At 36.7% G+C, this 17,085-nt stretch overlaps 1 protein-coding gene across 1 annotated transcript in view; it reads right to left on the bottom strand.

The window, feature by feature from the left end:
- Positions 1-578: 578 nt before the first annotated feature.
- EXOC6 (exocyst complex component 6) overlaps positions 579-17,085 on the bottom strand; it is a 207,226-nt gene continuing 190,719 nt past the window's right edge. Inside the window, 2 exon segments of the mRNA NM_001313786.2 lie at positions 579-1,870; positions 3,223-3,335. Coding sequence (NP_001300715.2) covers positions 1,738-1,870; positions 3,223-3,335 — 246 coding nt within the window. The 3' untranslated portion in view covers positions 579-1,737.

Here is a 17,085-nt window from a genome sequence, read left to right as displayed (position 1 = left end):
TCGGAAGGCCACTCCACCCCACCCCGTTCGGTCTCCCAAGATGCTTCTCCGTTTGCGTCCGGTCCGAGCGCTCCAGATCTCCCAGGGCGTTGGCGTCCCGGTCCCTACAGGGCAACCCGAGAGTAGGCGGCGAGGGGCAGGGGTGTCGGATGTATTACGAAAGAAGGTGAATCTCACACCGTCGTGGCTGCGAACCCACCGTGGTCTGCTTCAAGCCGTGCAACAGCGGAGTGTCCCCGCATCTGGGGACGCCTCAACCAAAGCCAGGGAGACGCCCTGAGTGTCCCGCGGGGCTGGGGAAGGCAGGCGACGGACAGCCACATTCCAGTCTTCAAAAGAGCTAGCTGTGCACCACTCCTCTTCTAGCTCCCAGATTTTACTGTGCCGCAAGAATTGCCATGTTTTCCATGTAGTGTTTTTTAAAATGTGAAGTACTTGAAAGATTGAGATGGTGAAGAGAATAAATGCTTATATCTTTGTTTTGGTGACACTCCCTATTCCAATAACCAGGGAATAAAAGTCTTTCTAAAGGAAGAAGTTGTTTTCAATAAGGAACCTCCGGATAAATTCAACAGCAATGCATTTTCTACAACTTGCTCAACCTTTTTAATGTTTCTTCACAAAATCAAGAAATGTACATATAATTCTTTACACTTATTTTACAGAGTCAAGTGTAAGTTTCTTACAGGCATAAATCCTGAAAATGCAAAAGGAATATTTAGCATAAATACAATGAAAAGAAAGTTGGGATCAGACTGGTATTTCCATTTGGACCACGGTAATCTACACAGAAGAAAATGTACATTCATTTTAGATTTTCCAGAGTTCATTTCGTTTGGCTTGTTTCCATACAAAGGATAGGTACTGACATCTGCTATCTGAATAAAGTAACCTGACCCCTGTAGAAACTTCTGTGTGTACAAACATATCTACCCTAGCACAAGCAGCACCTGAAGTGGTTTACCTCACTTCATTCCTTTCCTCTTTTAACTTGAACCAAACCAAACCAAATAAATCCTAGAATGGGGTCAGCTACAAATAATATGGTTAGAAATATTAACTCTGCTAACCAGAAACAACACTGCATTTTTAGAAAATCCAAACACCTTTTTATTTCTTTCATATTCAGAACCATTAAATTAAACCACCCAAGCAGAACAAATAATTCACATTCTTACTGAGTTAAATCAAGTTTGATTTCAGGGATCTTTAAAGATTTGCATATTTTCCCCTCAGAATCTGCAATATTGGAAAATTTAGTCTACTTAAATCATATTGAAATGAAAATAAAAATTAAGCCACAAAATGACAGTGAAATACTCCCATATCAGACATGATGGCATTTCAAAACTGGATAGTGATGAAAAAAAAAAAAAAACAACAGAAAAGACATTCAAGTCTAAATAGAAAAAAATACTTCTATGTAGAGGCATATAAGGTTTTTCTAATGTGTTTAAAATCAGTTACATACACAACTTTGACCGAATTTATATATTACATTTTGCCTTTTTTCCCTAAATGTGAAAAAATTAATGTCACACTTTCCATATATAAAATAGTATCCAGTTATTTAAAAATCCATACAAATGATATTTTTGTTTCTTGTTTCATCTCTCATCAGTGTCTTTTTTTCTACTGCATTTTTAAATGCTGCAAACAAATTAAACTATCATGACCCGTGCTTGTTAGAGATCAATGTTGAATCACAGATTTGGTGTCACGGAGTGCAATCCAAGTCTATGTATGCTGGGACATCCCATTCACCAAACTTCTCAGCTGTTTCACGACTGTCTCTATCAACTTCTGCTTGTCTCGATCATTCTTCCTGAACTGAGCAAATATATTGTTCTTTTTGCTAGTATCCTTCATCCTAGGAATATATGTGAATGAAGAAGCTTGGTAAAAGGAAATTAAAAGCTATGCTGTCACAAGTAAAATATCTTGGCATGCTCTGAATTATCTCATACTAATTCTTATGCTTGAAAAATATACTTCAAAGAAAGTGGAGACTAATAAAAATACAGAGAAAGTAATTACACAAAAAATTAGTAGCTTTATTTTATGCTCTATATCAAGTGGGTTTTTTTTTTTTAAAGATTCTTTATTGATTTATTCATGAGACACACAGAGAGAGAGGCAGAGAGACACAGGCAGAGGAAGAAACAGGCTCCATGCTGGGAGCCAGACCTGGGACTTGATCCCAGGTCTCCAGGATCACACCCTGGGCCAAAGGCAGCGCTAAACCACTGAGCCACCCGGGCTGCCCCTCAAGTGGGGTTTCTGCATTAGTATGTAAGTCTAAAGTATGTTAATTTTTCTAATATAATATTTTCTAGTATCATCCCACAAAGTATGCTAAAATACATACCCTCTATGGACTCTGCAAATCACATTCATAGCAAAACAAGGTGAAGGAAAAATAACATTAGAAAATCTAAAGCAGCATTTTTTTTCTTTCTTTCTTTCTTTTTTTTTTTTTTTTTTTTTTTGTGGCCTCAGTAGTGTTTCATGGCATGGTAAAATAAATTTACATTTGTTTTATTTTATTTTATTTTATTTTATTTTATTTTATTTTATTTTATTTTTAAGATTTTATTTATTCATGAGACACACAGAGAGATAGAGAGATAGAGATAGAGAGAGAGAGAGAGGCAGAGACACAGGCAGAGGGTGAAGCAGGCTCCATGCAGGGAGCCTAAAGTGGGGACTTGATCCTGGGACTCCAGGATCACATCCTGGGCCAAAGGCAGGTGTTAAACCACTGAGCCACCCAGGGATCCCCAATTTACATTTATTTTAAACAGTTCCTTTTGTCCTCTCAAATCAAATACATGATAGATATTTTAAAATGTGGGAAAATAATAAACACTTTTACTTCAAAAACTGAAAATTTTAATAGTGATACCTGAAATGAAATATGATTAAAGTGAAAGGAAAACCTGCCACATCATGAGAGGGAAAAGTAACACCTAAACTTCTTTTTAATTGGACAAGATGCGTCAAAATTTTGTTCACATCAATATAAACAGCAATCTCATAAAACCACACTGACACTACACCAGGAAAGAGAAAGGGTTATGTTTTGGTGATTAAAATGGACTGAGCTTTTAAGCTCCATTTAGACATTTCTCTTTTGTTGAAAATCTCTAGTTGTTCAATCATCACTAAATCACAAAATGCTAAAATGTTATGTATGCAAAGAAGTCTTCAGGATATACTCACTTCTCCAAAAGAGTAAGAGCTGTATTTGGATTCACCCGAAGGTACTTAGAAGCTGGCTGTCCATAATCAGCTAGATAAGTAGACCAATCCCAAACCATAAACAGGTCAAGGAGCTGAGGAAGATAGGGCAAAAAACGTTAAACCAACTTTTGACTATTTACCTATCATAACTAATACATACAGTATATGCCATTCTTGGTCCACTCTAATATGACCTGCTTCTTAGATGAAACAAAATAAGGAATCCATTTTTTAAAATTTTATTATTAACCATACTTTATAGCCAAAACAGCATATACTATATTTTTACTTTTGAAATTACTGAAATTGTCAAGGTTGCTTTTCTAATAGAATACTTGATTGCATTCTCAAACAATTGTAAAATAATGAAAACACTATTAATAGAATTATATTAATACTTGTACTGATGTATATAGATTTAATCTTCATACATTATTCAGTTCATACTTCCATTTAATTAATAAGGGCTGGTGCTACTGCCTGTTTGAAGAATTTCAAAGAACTTAAATTGAACCTTTTTTCGTAGAGGTTAAGTATGTTTACCTTTCAAAGAAGCCGTTTGTACCTAGACTTTTCCCAAAGTAATTTAAAACAAAAGCTCAGATAATCTCAATTAAGTGCATTAAACAACCTCTGCTGGATTCTCCCTGGTGATAGATCTTCAGTAGTATTATGAAATGAGGGCTTCAGGACTCAGCCTGTTAACTCTAGGCAATCATTTTGTATAAACAAACAACAACAAAAAGAAGCCCTCTTGTATTCCGTAGTGTTTTAAAATTGACTATTTGCTTTATAATCTCCAGTTAGAATTGTTGTCAAATATGGAAGTAATCTTTTAAAAGCAATGCCATGCCTAAACCAAAGCACCAAACTCCTTATCCAACTTTAAAACCCTAATCTCCTTTAAGCCATTTAAAACCAACTTCCTATCCCCATTTGAATTGTTTCAGAAAGCTAAATACTTTACTTACTACCTTCCTTCAGTTTTTAAATTCTTCTTTCTTCTTGTTTTAACTCACTTTATAAGTAAGGGGTGTACTGGTTTTGCTTTCAATTGAAGGACACATTTGTATTTACTCATAGGATATGTGAACCAATCTGTGGACTCTGGGAGGAACAAAAAAACTTCAGGGGTGATTAAAACCTAAGGAAAGGTTACAAGAAACTACCTCTTTTTTAGGAAGGTAATGGATTGCCTGACTTTTTTCCCATCCAATATTAACAGAGCTATTAATAGAGCCGTTCCTGTAAAAGGGTGAAAATTCCATGATAAAAATATTAACTACTAATATTAAAAGCCCCTCTATTTTCTTTTGGACAACAGTCTAGGTTATATCAAAAGTTAAGATCTCGGTAAAGAAACTACACTGAAACAGTGCTAAAAGAATATACTGTCTGAAAAAGAAAAGTTATTTGAAGTTTAAGTTTAAATTTATTTAATTTTTGACTGTTGCTTGGCGACAAGCAACTTTCACAAGGAGGGAAAAGCTAACTTTCACACACACTGATGGCTAAAATGAAAACCGGCATAACATCTCTGGAATGTGATTTTATAATACATGTTTAAGAACACAATAAAGTGGCCATTCCCTTGGATTTAGTAATCTTTCTAGGAATTGAGCTTCAGGAAATAATAATAAAGGTAGAGAATAATGATACTAATCTCAAAAACATTAATTGTGTTATCAAAAAACTGAAGGGGGGAAAAAAACAAAAACCCTGAAAACATGCCAAATCTCATTATTGAGAAAATGGTTAAATAGTGAGGTATATCTGTAAGGTGAATATCATGTACTTATTAGAACTGATGTTTATACAAAATTTTAAGTATCTAAGTAAGATGTTTCTGATAAACGTTCCTACTAAAATTACATAAACACTCATCAACAAAAGACTGAAGGAAAATTTTCGAGAATGTTAAGAATGGCTGTTATTTGTGTGGTGGGATTATGGGTAACTGTTACTGTCTTCTTCGTTTTCATAATATTCCACAAAGGTCACATATTAACTCTGAATTAGAAACAAGGGTTATATATTTGTATATTAAAATAATTTCAATAATAAATACTCCTCACACAGTTGTTAACAAAAGCCTAATTTTGAAGGATTCTTCTTTTAGGTGTTAAGTATAACACACAAGTGTATTTGCACAAGTATGTGTGGGCAAGCGCACAGTCAGCAGAAAGTAACCACTTAATACACTGGCTGTAATCTCCCTTTCTTTCCAAAAGGCATTAGCAACATGACCTTTGGGATTTGGAAGAGGAAGAGGCCTTAAAATAAGTCTCTTTTTTCTCTTTGGCTGATCTACCCAGGTGGGGAAAGGAGGAGTCCATTTAATGAATTTAAAACTTATACCAACTCTAACAGTGAATACAGAACTGGTTCTTCTACATAACAGCACAAAAACAGATTCACTTAAAGAAATACTATGCTTACAATTTTCACATATGGTCAGATACTCATATGCAAATCTCTTATTACTAGAAATTACAGGAACCCTAAACTTTAACCTGTCTGTTCACATGTAGACAGGTCTAATCTACATGTTTTTAAATGTACACTAATACTTTATAGAAATACACATTGTGCATCATTAACTTGTAGATATCAATGGAAACCTGCATAAGGTTGCACATTCATGGTTAAGGAACGCATTGCCAATGTGGATTAAAGGCCAACAATCTAGGTAAGATTCATTTATTCATTCAACAAATATTGACTGCCCACCTATAATTACTCGCTACTGTGCCAGACCAGAGATACAGTACTGAGACAAATAGTCACTGTCCTTCAAGAGTTTCCATTTTAAATGGGAAAAGTGGGAAAGCAAGCAGTTAATATTTTGATTTTAACATGAAATTATACACTTGATCTTGGCCAAAAGGCTGAGAAGCGATTAACATGAAATTATAAAGAAAAAAAACATTCACACAAAATACTAGTAATTTAAACTACAGTAACACACGAAGCTACATCTATTTAATTTTCATTTTTTTAGTTTCAAGGTTTTTTGTTGTTGTTGTTGTTGTCTTTAAAGATTTTTATTTATTTATTGATGAGAGACACAAAGAGAGGCAGAGAGAGAAGCAGGCTCCATGCAGGGAGCCCGATGTGGGACTCGATCCAGGGACTCCAGGATCACGACCCAAGCCAAAGGCAGACACCCAGCCGTGGAGCCACCCAGACGTCCCTAGTTTCAAGTTTTTATTTAAATTCCATCTAGTTAACATACAGGGAAGCTACAGTCAATTTAATATTTAAAAGTTGCTGATTTCTGTAGGAGCCAGTGACTGCTTGCTCATCATTCTCAGCCCACGAATCCAGTGGTTGTAGACTCCAGTGCCATTTCTGTGTCTGTGCCCCAGAGGACTCATGGATACAGGTGCAGAGGAAATATTGAGCCATAAAACACACTGCTCTCCTATTCTGATTTCTCATTTCCATGTGTGTAAGGTTTCTTCAAATGCAGAATACAGCATTTAATAATAGAAACAAACTTCATAATGCTAGGCAGCCAAACCCATAAAGTGTGTCCAGCACAGTTTAACCACTCAGTAGACATTCAAGAAATAACTTACTGATTGATGATGCCAGACCATTCCAATTTTACTCGGGAGCTTTTTCCTTAAGCTTCTCAGAGTATAAAAAATGAGCACCCTTGGGATGCTTGGGTGGCTCAGCGGTTGAGCGTCTCTTTGGTTCAGGTCCTGATCCTGGGGTCCTGGAATGAATCAGGCATCAGGCTCCTCATAGGGAGCCTGCTTCTCCCTCAGGTTATGTCTCTGCCTCTCTCTGTATCTCTCATGAACAAATAAATAAGATCTTAAAAAAAGAAAAAAAGAGTACCCTACAGACTTCTTTGGCTTATGCTCAGAGCTATCTGAAAAAAGGCCAATGTCGGCCTGCGGGCAAATTAGGGCTAGTGAATACAGTCAACTGACTTCCCTCTGTAGCACCCAGGCTTTTCCCTGGGGCACTGGTAAAGAAAATAAGATTCTGGGGGGCAGCCTGGGGGGCTCAGCAGTTTAGCACCACCTTCAGCCCAGGGTCTGATCTTGGAGATCCAGGATCGAGTCCCATGTCAGGCTCCCTGCATGGAGCCTGCTTCTCCCTCTGCCTGTGTCTCTGCCTCTCTCTCTCTGTCTCTCATGAATAAATAAATAAAATCTTAAAAAATAATAAGAAAATAAGGTTTCCTCATGATAAAGACTAAAATCTAACGTTAATAAGAGTTAAATGATCTTCTCAGAGAAAGAAGCACTAATATTTCTGAATGGCCTATCAGTGTCCTTCATCCATAATTATTACAAGGTCCTGTTTCACTTTTTTATTTTATTTAAAAAATTTTTTAAATTTTTTTTATTTTTTTACTGTTTCACTTTTTTAGATTGAAGTATAATTGCTACACAATATCCTATGGGTTTCAGGTATACATTGTGATGTGGCATTTTTATACATCACAAAACAATCCTCAATGTAAGTCTAGTTACCATCTATCACCATAGGAAGTTATTATAGTATTACTGACTATATATCCTATGCTGCATATTATATCTCTATGACTTTAAAACTGGAAGTTTGTACCTGTTAATCCCTTTTACTTATTTCACTCACTCCAAAACCACTCCCCACTCTGGTAACCAACCATTGTCTCCTGTATCTGTGAGTCTGCTTCTGTTTTGTTTGCTCATTTATTTCGTATTTTGTATTCTGCATATAAGTGAAATCACAAAGTATTTGTCTTTCTTTGACTTATTTCATTTAGCATAATACCTTCTAGGTCCATTCATGTTAACACAAATGGCAAGATTTCATTTCTTTTTATGGCTGAGCAATATTTCAGGATTCTATATATATTTATCCTGTATATACATTTATCCCACAGCTTTATATATTTATCTACTGATGATGCTTAGGTTGCTTCCACATCTTGGCAACTGTAAATTATGCCACAATGAACATACTGGGTGCATATAGCTCTTCAAATTGATCTTTTTGTTTCCTTTGGATAAATACCCAAAAGTGGAGCTGCTGAATCTTTTTTTTTTTTTTTAAGAGAGGGAGGGAGAGAGAGAGAGAGAGAGAGAGAGGTGGGGGAGGGTGGGCAGAGGGAGGAGAGAGAGAATCTTAAGCATGCTTCACACCCAGCATGGAGCCTGACAGTGGGGCTCAATCTCACAACCCCGAAATCATGACCTGAACCAAAATCAAGAGTTGGGCACTTAACTGACTGAGCCACTCAGGTGCTCTGTAATTGCTGAATCTTATGGCAGTTCTATTTTTAATTTTTTGAGGAACCTCCACACTGCTGTCCATGGTGGCTGCACCAATTTACATTCCTACCAGCAGTGCACAGGGTTTCCTTTTCTCCACATTCTTGCCAACACTTGTTATTTGTCTTTTTGAGAATAGCCATTCTCATAGGTGTGAGGTATATCTCACTGTGATTTTGATTTGCATTTCTCTGTTAGTTATATTTAGCATTTTTTCATGTGCCCATTGGCTGTCTGTATATCTTTCTTTGGAAAAATGTCTATTCAAGTCCTTTGCCCATTTTTTAACCGAATTGTTTAGGGTCTTTTTGTTTTTTTGTTTTTGATATTCAGTTGTGTACGTTTTTTTGTTTTATTTATTTATTCATGAGAGACACAGAGAGAGAAAGAGAGAGAGAGAGAGGCAGAGACACAGGCAGAGGGAGGAGCAGGCTCCATGCAGAGAGCTTGACGTGGACTCGATCCCGGGTCTCCAGGATCACACCCTGGACTGAAGGCGGCGCTAAACCGCGGAGCCACCGGGGCTGCCCTTGTTTGTTTTAAAGGGTTTATTTCTTTATTCAGGAGAGATGCAGACAGAGAGGCAGAGACACAGGCAGAGGGAGAAGTAGGCTCCTTGCAGGGAACCCATCGTGGGACTCAATCCTGGATCCCAGGATCATGCCCTGAGCCAAAGGCAGATGCTCAACTGCTGAGCCACCCAGGTGTCCCTAGTTGTGTATGTTTTTTATATATTTTGGATAATAACCCTTTATCAAATCTATAATTTGCAAGTATCTTCACTCATTCGGTAGCGTGCCTTTTGTTTTGTTGGTCTCCTTTACCGTGAAAAAGCTTTTCAGTTTGATGTAATCCCACTTCATTTTTTAAAGTAAAGTTCTACTGAAGTAAAAGATATAACACAAAACTAGGACATTATTCTTGGGTCCTACCTTGTAACTCTTATGCCAGACCAGAGTTACAGAAATGAGCCCATTTCTATAGGCTGCTACCCATGCCTGCTTTGATCAAAAAGCATGATCCTGGGTCTTTGGAGTAGTTTAAAAAGAACATGCCTGCTCTGGAGGAAGGCATGAGGTAAACTGGAGTGGTGTGGGGGGAAAAAAACCACTGTTACTCACTTTCACTCCATACACAGTCATAGCCTTGGGGTTTACCTCTCACATTTGGTCAGGTTTCACAGGATGCACTATATCCTTAATATTAAAACCTAAGTTATAGAAAACCTCACTTCTCTACCTTAAGCTTTGCTCCCTTTCAGATGGCAGTACACAAATAATACATTTGTTATTAATTGCACAAAATCTCTCTCAGTCTTAAAAATAAACAGTAAGACAGTCTCAACAGGTGAATTTATTAACATACATACCTGATATTCAAAGATGTAGATCAAACATGAACAGAAACAAAAATCTTCCCTAGATTATTCAAAAGCAATTTTTATAATTACTTATTAAAGGATAAAGTCAGACATATTATAAAGAAAATTGGTATTAAGTCCTATAAATGGGTTTGTTCCAATAGTCAAGTAAAGTAATACTACCTTAAATCCTTTTGGGAAGTAAAGCAAAGTATGGATCATACAAAAATGAACAGCAAAATACGATGCCTCAGTTCTATCTCATCATGATTTATAAGATTATCTAAAATTTGTATCCTAACTTCTTTTTTCATCAAGGATTCAAAAATACCCTTCACAACAAATCTGATAACATAAAGTGGATTTATGCCAATATCTGTAAGTGAGTTGTAAGTTTCACTTCCTCAGCATTCCCTGTGTGTGTCCAGCAAACAAAAAGATTCAGCTTAAGCTAAAAAAAAAAAAAAAAAAAAAAAAAAAGATTGCATGTGTGGTCCCATTCATATGCTCAAAATAGTTAAATCGCTTCAGAATCACTGAAGAATTCATTTGTGTCAATGCATGTGGCTTGCTGACAGTTTCTTATCCTAAGTCTCACTCCCAGTTTATACCCAAGAAACTGGGGGTCTCCGACCTGTTGAGATCACTTTGTGCAAATGATACAATGAACCTAGGCTGACTTAAAACCATTCTATGGAAATCTTGAAGTGACTTTTTGCCTTTGTAAAAGTGAACCCAGAGTGCCAGGTCATTTTTTCCTTGAATCTGGTTTAGCTTTCTTTGTTTTGAATCTTTTGGGTTTTGCTTTTGAAGCACCTCAGGGGCAGTGACCCAAGACAGATGATAAATAAAGTTAAGCCAACCTCAAGAGAAAAGCAATTGGGGATACCAGGTTTGCTTTTGTAAATGTGAACAGTGACCTGGGGGCTCAGGGTCAACCTTAGTGCCCAAAATTCCCTTTTCCAAACACCAAATCCACCTGGGACCTCAGAGTTGGCTTTGCAGATTCCAAAAGTAAAGCAGGAGATCATTTTTCCTTTCCCTCCAAAATGCAAAGGCAATGCAAGGGTTCTACAGCACTTCAGAGATTTAAACAACAAAAATCCTAAACCATAATACAGCTTTAACGAAGAAATATGAGCAATTAGGCACTGGGGATTCAAGAAAAATGGGTCTTAACTAAGTTAGTCCCAATGGGGGAAAATACAAGACCTTTTTCTAAACAGATGTTAAAATCAAATGATGAGCTTAATATGATTTTTAAAGCTCTTGGCTTTACCCCCTTTCCAGCTATTCAAAAACACCACATAATGGAAAACTCCATATCAAACACAGAAGAGGATTTTAAGTTGCAGCCATAAAGGGCCTAGGCAAAAACTGTTAAGAAGCAGTACAGAGACTTCACTCGCCTCACTTTTTGCCCTCAGGTGTTAACTGCCCTCAAGCTTCTTCATGCTGATATACCTGACTCCTATCTCACAACTGTCCTCTTCAAATGTCCCATTTGCCAAATCTGTTCTCAGCCAGCCTTTCTACTCCCACCTACGTAGGACCACAAGCAAGCTCTGGGCACAGCACTCTGCAGAGACTGTTTAAAGGTATTGATCTCTTCAGGTCATTTCACTCCAGGAACTGCACACAGCAGAAGTTAGAATTTTTTCAAAGTATTTGTGATGCTAAGTTATGTAGTACTCCTAGATAACTCCTTGAGTGGGTTTGGATTTTGGGAAAAGAGGTAAAAAATGGAATTTACATAATCAAATTTATACAAATCCACATTTGCTTTATCTTTAATTTTTTGGTCACTATCATGTCTAAAATGGCATAAAAATACATATATATGTATGATTTTATGTGGCTAATTTATTAAAATAATTTTACCAATACATGGTTAATAATCATATAGAGCCTATCATAAAAACCAACAGTCCACTGCTCCACCCTTCCCATTCTCAGAAGCAATCACATTTAACTCCTTCTGTTTAATTATGGTGTACTTCAGTGTCTCTAAATACACTTACTTTTCTAACTTTTGATTTATCAGCTAGCATCTATCATATATAATGGTTTACCTTACTTACACAACCTTCCTATTTTTTTAAAAAGATTTTATTTATTCAGAGAGAGAGAGAGAGAGAGAGAGGCAGAGACACAGGCAGAGGGAGAAGCAGGCACCATGCAGGGAGCCTGACGTGGGACTCGATCCGGAGACTCCAGGATCACGCCCTGGGCTGCAGGTGGCGCTAAACCGCTGCGCCACCAGGGCTGCCCACAACCTTCCTATTTTTGATGGCTATCACAATTCTTCTCTATTTTTACTTTTATAACTTTGTTATAAACTGCTATCTCTTATGTTACCTTTACAAAATTTTTAAGACAGTTTTGAGATGTAGTTCACATACAGTTCAGCCATTTAAATTACATGAGTCAATGGCTTTGAGTATATTCATGGAGTTGTGCAGCCATCTCAAATCAGTATTAGAACATTTTTGTCACCCAAAAGAATCTCCATACCATTAACACTCTTCAAATTAAGAGTCATATAACGTGTTTTTTGTAGTGAGTGTCTGCCAATTAGCATGTTTTCAAAGGTCATCCATGTTGTAGCATGTGTTAGTACTTCATTCTTTTTTATTGACAAATAATATTCTACTGAATGGATATGCCACATTTGTTCATCCATTCATCAGTTAATGGGCATTTGGGTTATTTCCATTTTTTAGTTATTACCAACAATACTGCTGTGAACATTCATGTACGAGTTTTTATGTGGATATACGTTTTTATTTTTCTTGGTTATATAACTGGGAGTAGAATTTGTTAAATAAACTTTTAAGATCTTCTGACTCTCCATTTAGTAATATAAGAAATTAACATCTATTTATATGGTTTGATTTTTTTTAAATAGATTTTATTTATTTATTCAGGAAAGACACACAGAGAGAGGCAGAGACACAGGAAGAGGGAGAGGCAGGCTCCATGCAGGGAACCTAACATGGGACTCAATCCTGGTTCTCCAGGATTATGCCCTGGGCCAAACGCAGTGCTAAACTGCTGAGCCACCCAAGCTGCCCATATGGTTGAATTTTAAAATAATTCTTTGGCAACTGGGGTTTAAGCTATTTATATTACATATTTTAACCCAAATAACGATAGATACTTAACTGAAGTTTCCTAAAAGTTTCTTATAAATGCCAAAGATGTTAAAATTATTATCAAGAATTTTTCTAGTGTCTATTTCTAAAAAGCAAAATCCCTATAATTATCCAAAACAGGAAAAGAAAATTTCAGATAGTTTCCTCAGGTACATTTACCTCAAACAGTTGAGTATGATTTTGATTTTTATAATACCTTTACACAAACTTGGCCTGTTTTTCTTCAGTCATGAGAATACCTAGTTCAGTTTCCTGATATTGAAAGGTGGGTTACACATTGAACAAGAGCACTTACCTAATTACCCAAACCAGAAATCTGCATTCAGATTGATTTTGGTTGATACTGGTGCTCTGTTTGTAAGTAGGCTCCACACCCAGCATGGAGCCCAACTTGGGGCTTGAACTGAGATCAGGAGTCAGTTGCTCAACCAATTGAGCCACCCAAGTGTTTCATCATTCAGTCTGTTTTGACTCCTCTCTTTCACAACTCTGGCAGCTAACTTATTCCAAAATTGTGCCAATTAGACCTCCTAAATATTTCTTGAATTCACTTGCTTCCTCCTTTCCATTTCTCCTACTACTACTATTTTAGTTCAGATATTATAGTCTCTATCCTGAGGCCTTTGGTCTCACCTATCCCACTCTTCTTCCTTCTAATACCCTAGATCCATCTCCACACTGCTGCCAGAGAGATCCAGCTAAAATACAAATGTGATCACAACATTCAGTTTCTTTTTAAAGATTTTATTTATTCATGACACACACACACACACACACACACACGCACACACACACACACACACAGAGGCAAAGACAGGCAGAGGGAGAAGCAGGCTCCAGGCAGGGAGCCCGATGTGGGGTTCGATCCTGGGACTCCAGGATCATGCCCTGGGCAGAAGGCAGGCGCTAAACCACGGAGCCACCCAGGGATCCCCACAACATTCAGGTCCTTAAAACCATCAATGGCTTCCCAACTTCTTTAAGATAAAGCTCAGTTTCTTTAACATGAAATGAAAACTGATTTTGTACCTAGTCCAGGTTGTTGGGGAAAAAGAATTTCCTCTGCCTTTCAAGGTCCTCCTAACTGGACTAAGAATCAAATTGATGTGAGACAGATTAAGCGGAGAAAATTAAATTTAATAGCTTACCTATGGAGAATCTACACAGACATGGAAATTCCAAAGACAATGAGGCAACATGAAGCTTATATGAGCTAGAGACAGCAGTAGGGTCTGAGGATACAAAGGGAAGAAGGACCATTAGCAGGAAGGTGAAAGGAGATATTTGGGAAAACAGAGGTCACCCTATAATGCAGAGAAGTTTCTTAGGTAAAAAGGAATCTCTGTTAATACTCTCTTCCTGGAACAAACAGGCATTTGAAGGGGACATAAAGAGCTTTAACTATATCTGCTGAGTTTTGATTCCTTTTAACCCAAAATATGCCAAAGTTCATGCCTAAGTGGCCCATCTAGGGGTGGCCAACCTTTTGGCTTCCTCTCCTACTTTGTAATTTAAGCTCCTAAACAAGGAATTCCTAATAGTTCTCTTAAGAAGAACCATGATTACCCTCAGTATGTTGCTCATTTCCTTTTCCTCTGTGTGGAGTTGCCTTCCCCTCCTTCATCACCCATGTAACTCTTATTTATTCCATAAAATTTAAATTTCTTAAAATTTAAATCTCACCTCTCTCAAGAAGCCCCCCAGACCATCCTGGTTGGGTTTTCTGTTCCTTTCATGTCTTCAGAGCACTTGCCACATCTTTATCACAGCATTTTCCACAGTATACTGATGTGTCTGCCTACCCATTAAATAATTAAATATCAATTCCCTTTGCAGTTTGGGTGATTCCATGGTTATTTCAGCCCAGTCTCTTTTCAATATCCCAGCAGTTGGAAGTGCCTTTACTTCCTCCTAATAATGTACTTTGTAAGTGCCTCAAAGCTGGCAATTTGTGTTGCTTGTATTTGTATCTTCACATTTGGCCCAGCACTCGGTGTATACTAGGCAACAAGTAAATGTTGAGATGAAACCATGCATGTTACCTTGTGACCCAGAATTTTATAAGTCTATGCTGAACTCACATCTTATATACTAATAAGATAGCTATGTAAAGATAGCATAAGGTAAATATACCTTAATGTTAACTATTAATAATTAAAACATCTTTGAATTTTTAGTAATGTCTTGTAATTATTCTGAAAGCTAGACTGGTCGATTTATTGACTAATTTGTGCTTACAGAATACACTAAAAATATTTCACAACCAAAGTTCTGCTCCTGAGTTTACCTTTTGTAAACCAGGGATGCCACCATCAAACATACTAAACAAACATTCTCAGATCATACATTTTTCTGTCCATATCCATTATATCATCTGCCATACTTCTGTAACAAGTAGTAAATGTAATTACTTCACCAATAAAGTTCTCATTTCCAATACTCAGAAAATCAAACCTTGAAACTCATGATGAGAGGTGTTCACCAGACTTTGATCCTCTCTGTAAGTCATTTTGCTTCATCAAAGCTATGGAGAATGTTGGCAAATCGAACTCCAATAAAAAAATACACACACACACATACACATACACACACAAAAGCTATGGAGAAGATCTGCTTGTATAAATTGGCTGTGTAAGACCTAGAGCAATGAAGGAAGACAAGATGGATTAGCCAATGGAGAAAAATTATATGCCAATGTGTCTATACTCCAGGATATAGTTCCTTGAATGAAATGAGCTAGAGACTAAGCTCGTGCTTCATTATATACTCCTTTAAATGCACTTTGATAAAAAGAAAAAGGGAGGGAGAATAACCATTTTTTTAAAAATTTGTGAATCTAAGTGGATATTTCTCTCCCTTCCTCCCCATAGTTGTGATTTAAAATAAGGCAAATGAAAACTTGGAGAATCTAATAGATGGATTAGTCTTCAATAAAATCAGTCACATACATTTTATTCTAAAATTTTATAAGTCAAGTAATGTATAGTATTTTTAATTTGCCATTAGTTATAAATGCATCCTTCTCTTCTTTAAAATGGAACTCAGACCACTTGAGATAAATAAAACAAAACAAGACCATTAAATCCCAATCACTACTGGAGTTAAAGGGGATAGTTTCTATGGTAATACCTTAGTAGGTAGTGACAAAAGTGGAGACCCAGTTCCAATCACTGCATAACTAGATTTCACTTTGGTGAAACAGGGAACTTAATTTCAGTTGTGTATCTCACTTGTTCTGCTTTCTAGAGATAAGGTTTCAGTTTTATATCCTAAATATAAATATAGATGCTTTACCATTTTGCTATGGAATGCAAAGTTAGCTAGACTACTGCAGTTAGCATGATGGAAATACAGAAAATAAGAATCTTTGTGGTCTCCATTTAAGACAAGAATATTACATTATCTCAGTGAGTATTTGTATTTAAGGGGGCTTGCATCCTCATTCATCTCTTTCAAGTCTTAAAAATAAAGATTTTGTAATCTTTATTCAAACAATTTAAAAAGGTCTGTATTTAGTTTACTTTTCTACAATCTAAAAGGCACTTCTTTTATGCTAGACAATTTATTAACCCTTAATTATCCAGTTACTTCCAAACCTGACTGTATATGTAATTACCTTTAGTCAGGTGTAATAATTTACTTAATAAACATGTCAGAACACTTGCTGCTTAGTCTGTTTCAACAGATAAATTCAGTTTTTCCACAGCCTCAAGGCATAATTAAATTTGAAGAAAGGGCAGTTATCAAACTACACTGAAGCTGATTCACCAAGGTAGGAGTATACAGCAGGTAGCCATGGCTTACATTGGGGCCTGATTCTTGCCTTGAGTGCTTAGGTGATAGATTTCTGGGACAGGGTAACTGACAACGCAGTGACATTCTGACCAATGCAGGTATCCACATGAACTTCAAAATGGGCAACAAACTTTAAGCTGAAGCTTAGTTAAAAAACATCTATGGGTTAAGACCTGTTGGCCTCACATCTTCACTACAGGGTACAGAATTAAACTATAAAAAAAGAAACTAAGTAAAAACAGCAGGGGAAGGACTT

The sequence above is a fragment of the Canis lupus genome, chromosome 28, assembly GCF_011100685.1.
Source record: "Canis lupus familiaris isolate Mischka breed German Shepherd chromosome 28, alternate assembly UU_Cfam_GSD_1.0, whole genome shotgun sequence".
Classification (NCBI taxonomy): Eukaryota; Metazoa; Chordata; class Mammalia; order Carnivora; family Canidae; genus Canis; species Canis lupus.
The sequence above is the reverse complement of the archived record's forward strand: the minus strand, read 5'-3'. Positions and strand labels throughout refer to the sequence as shown.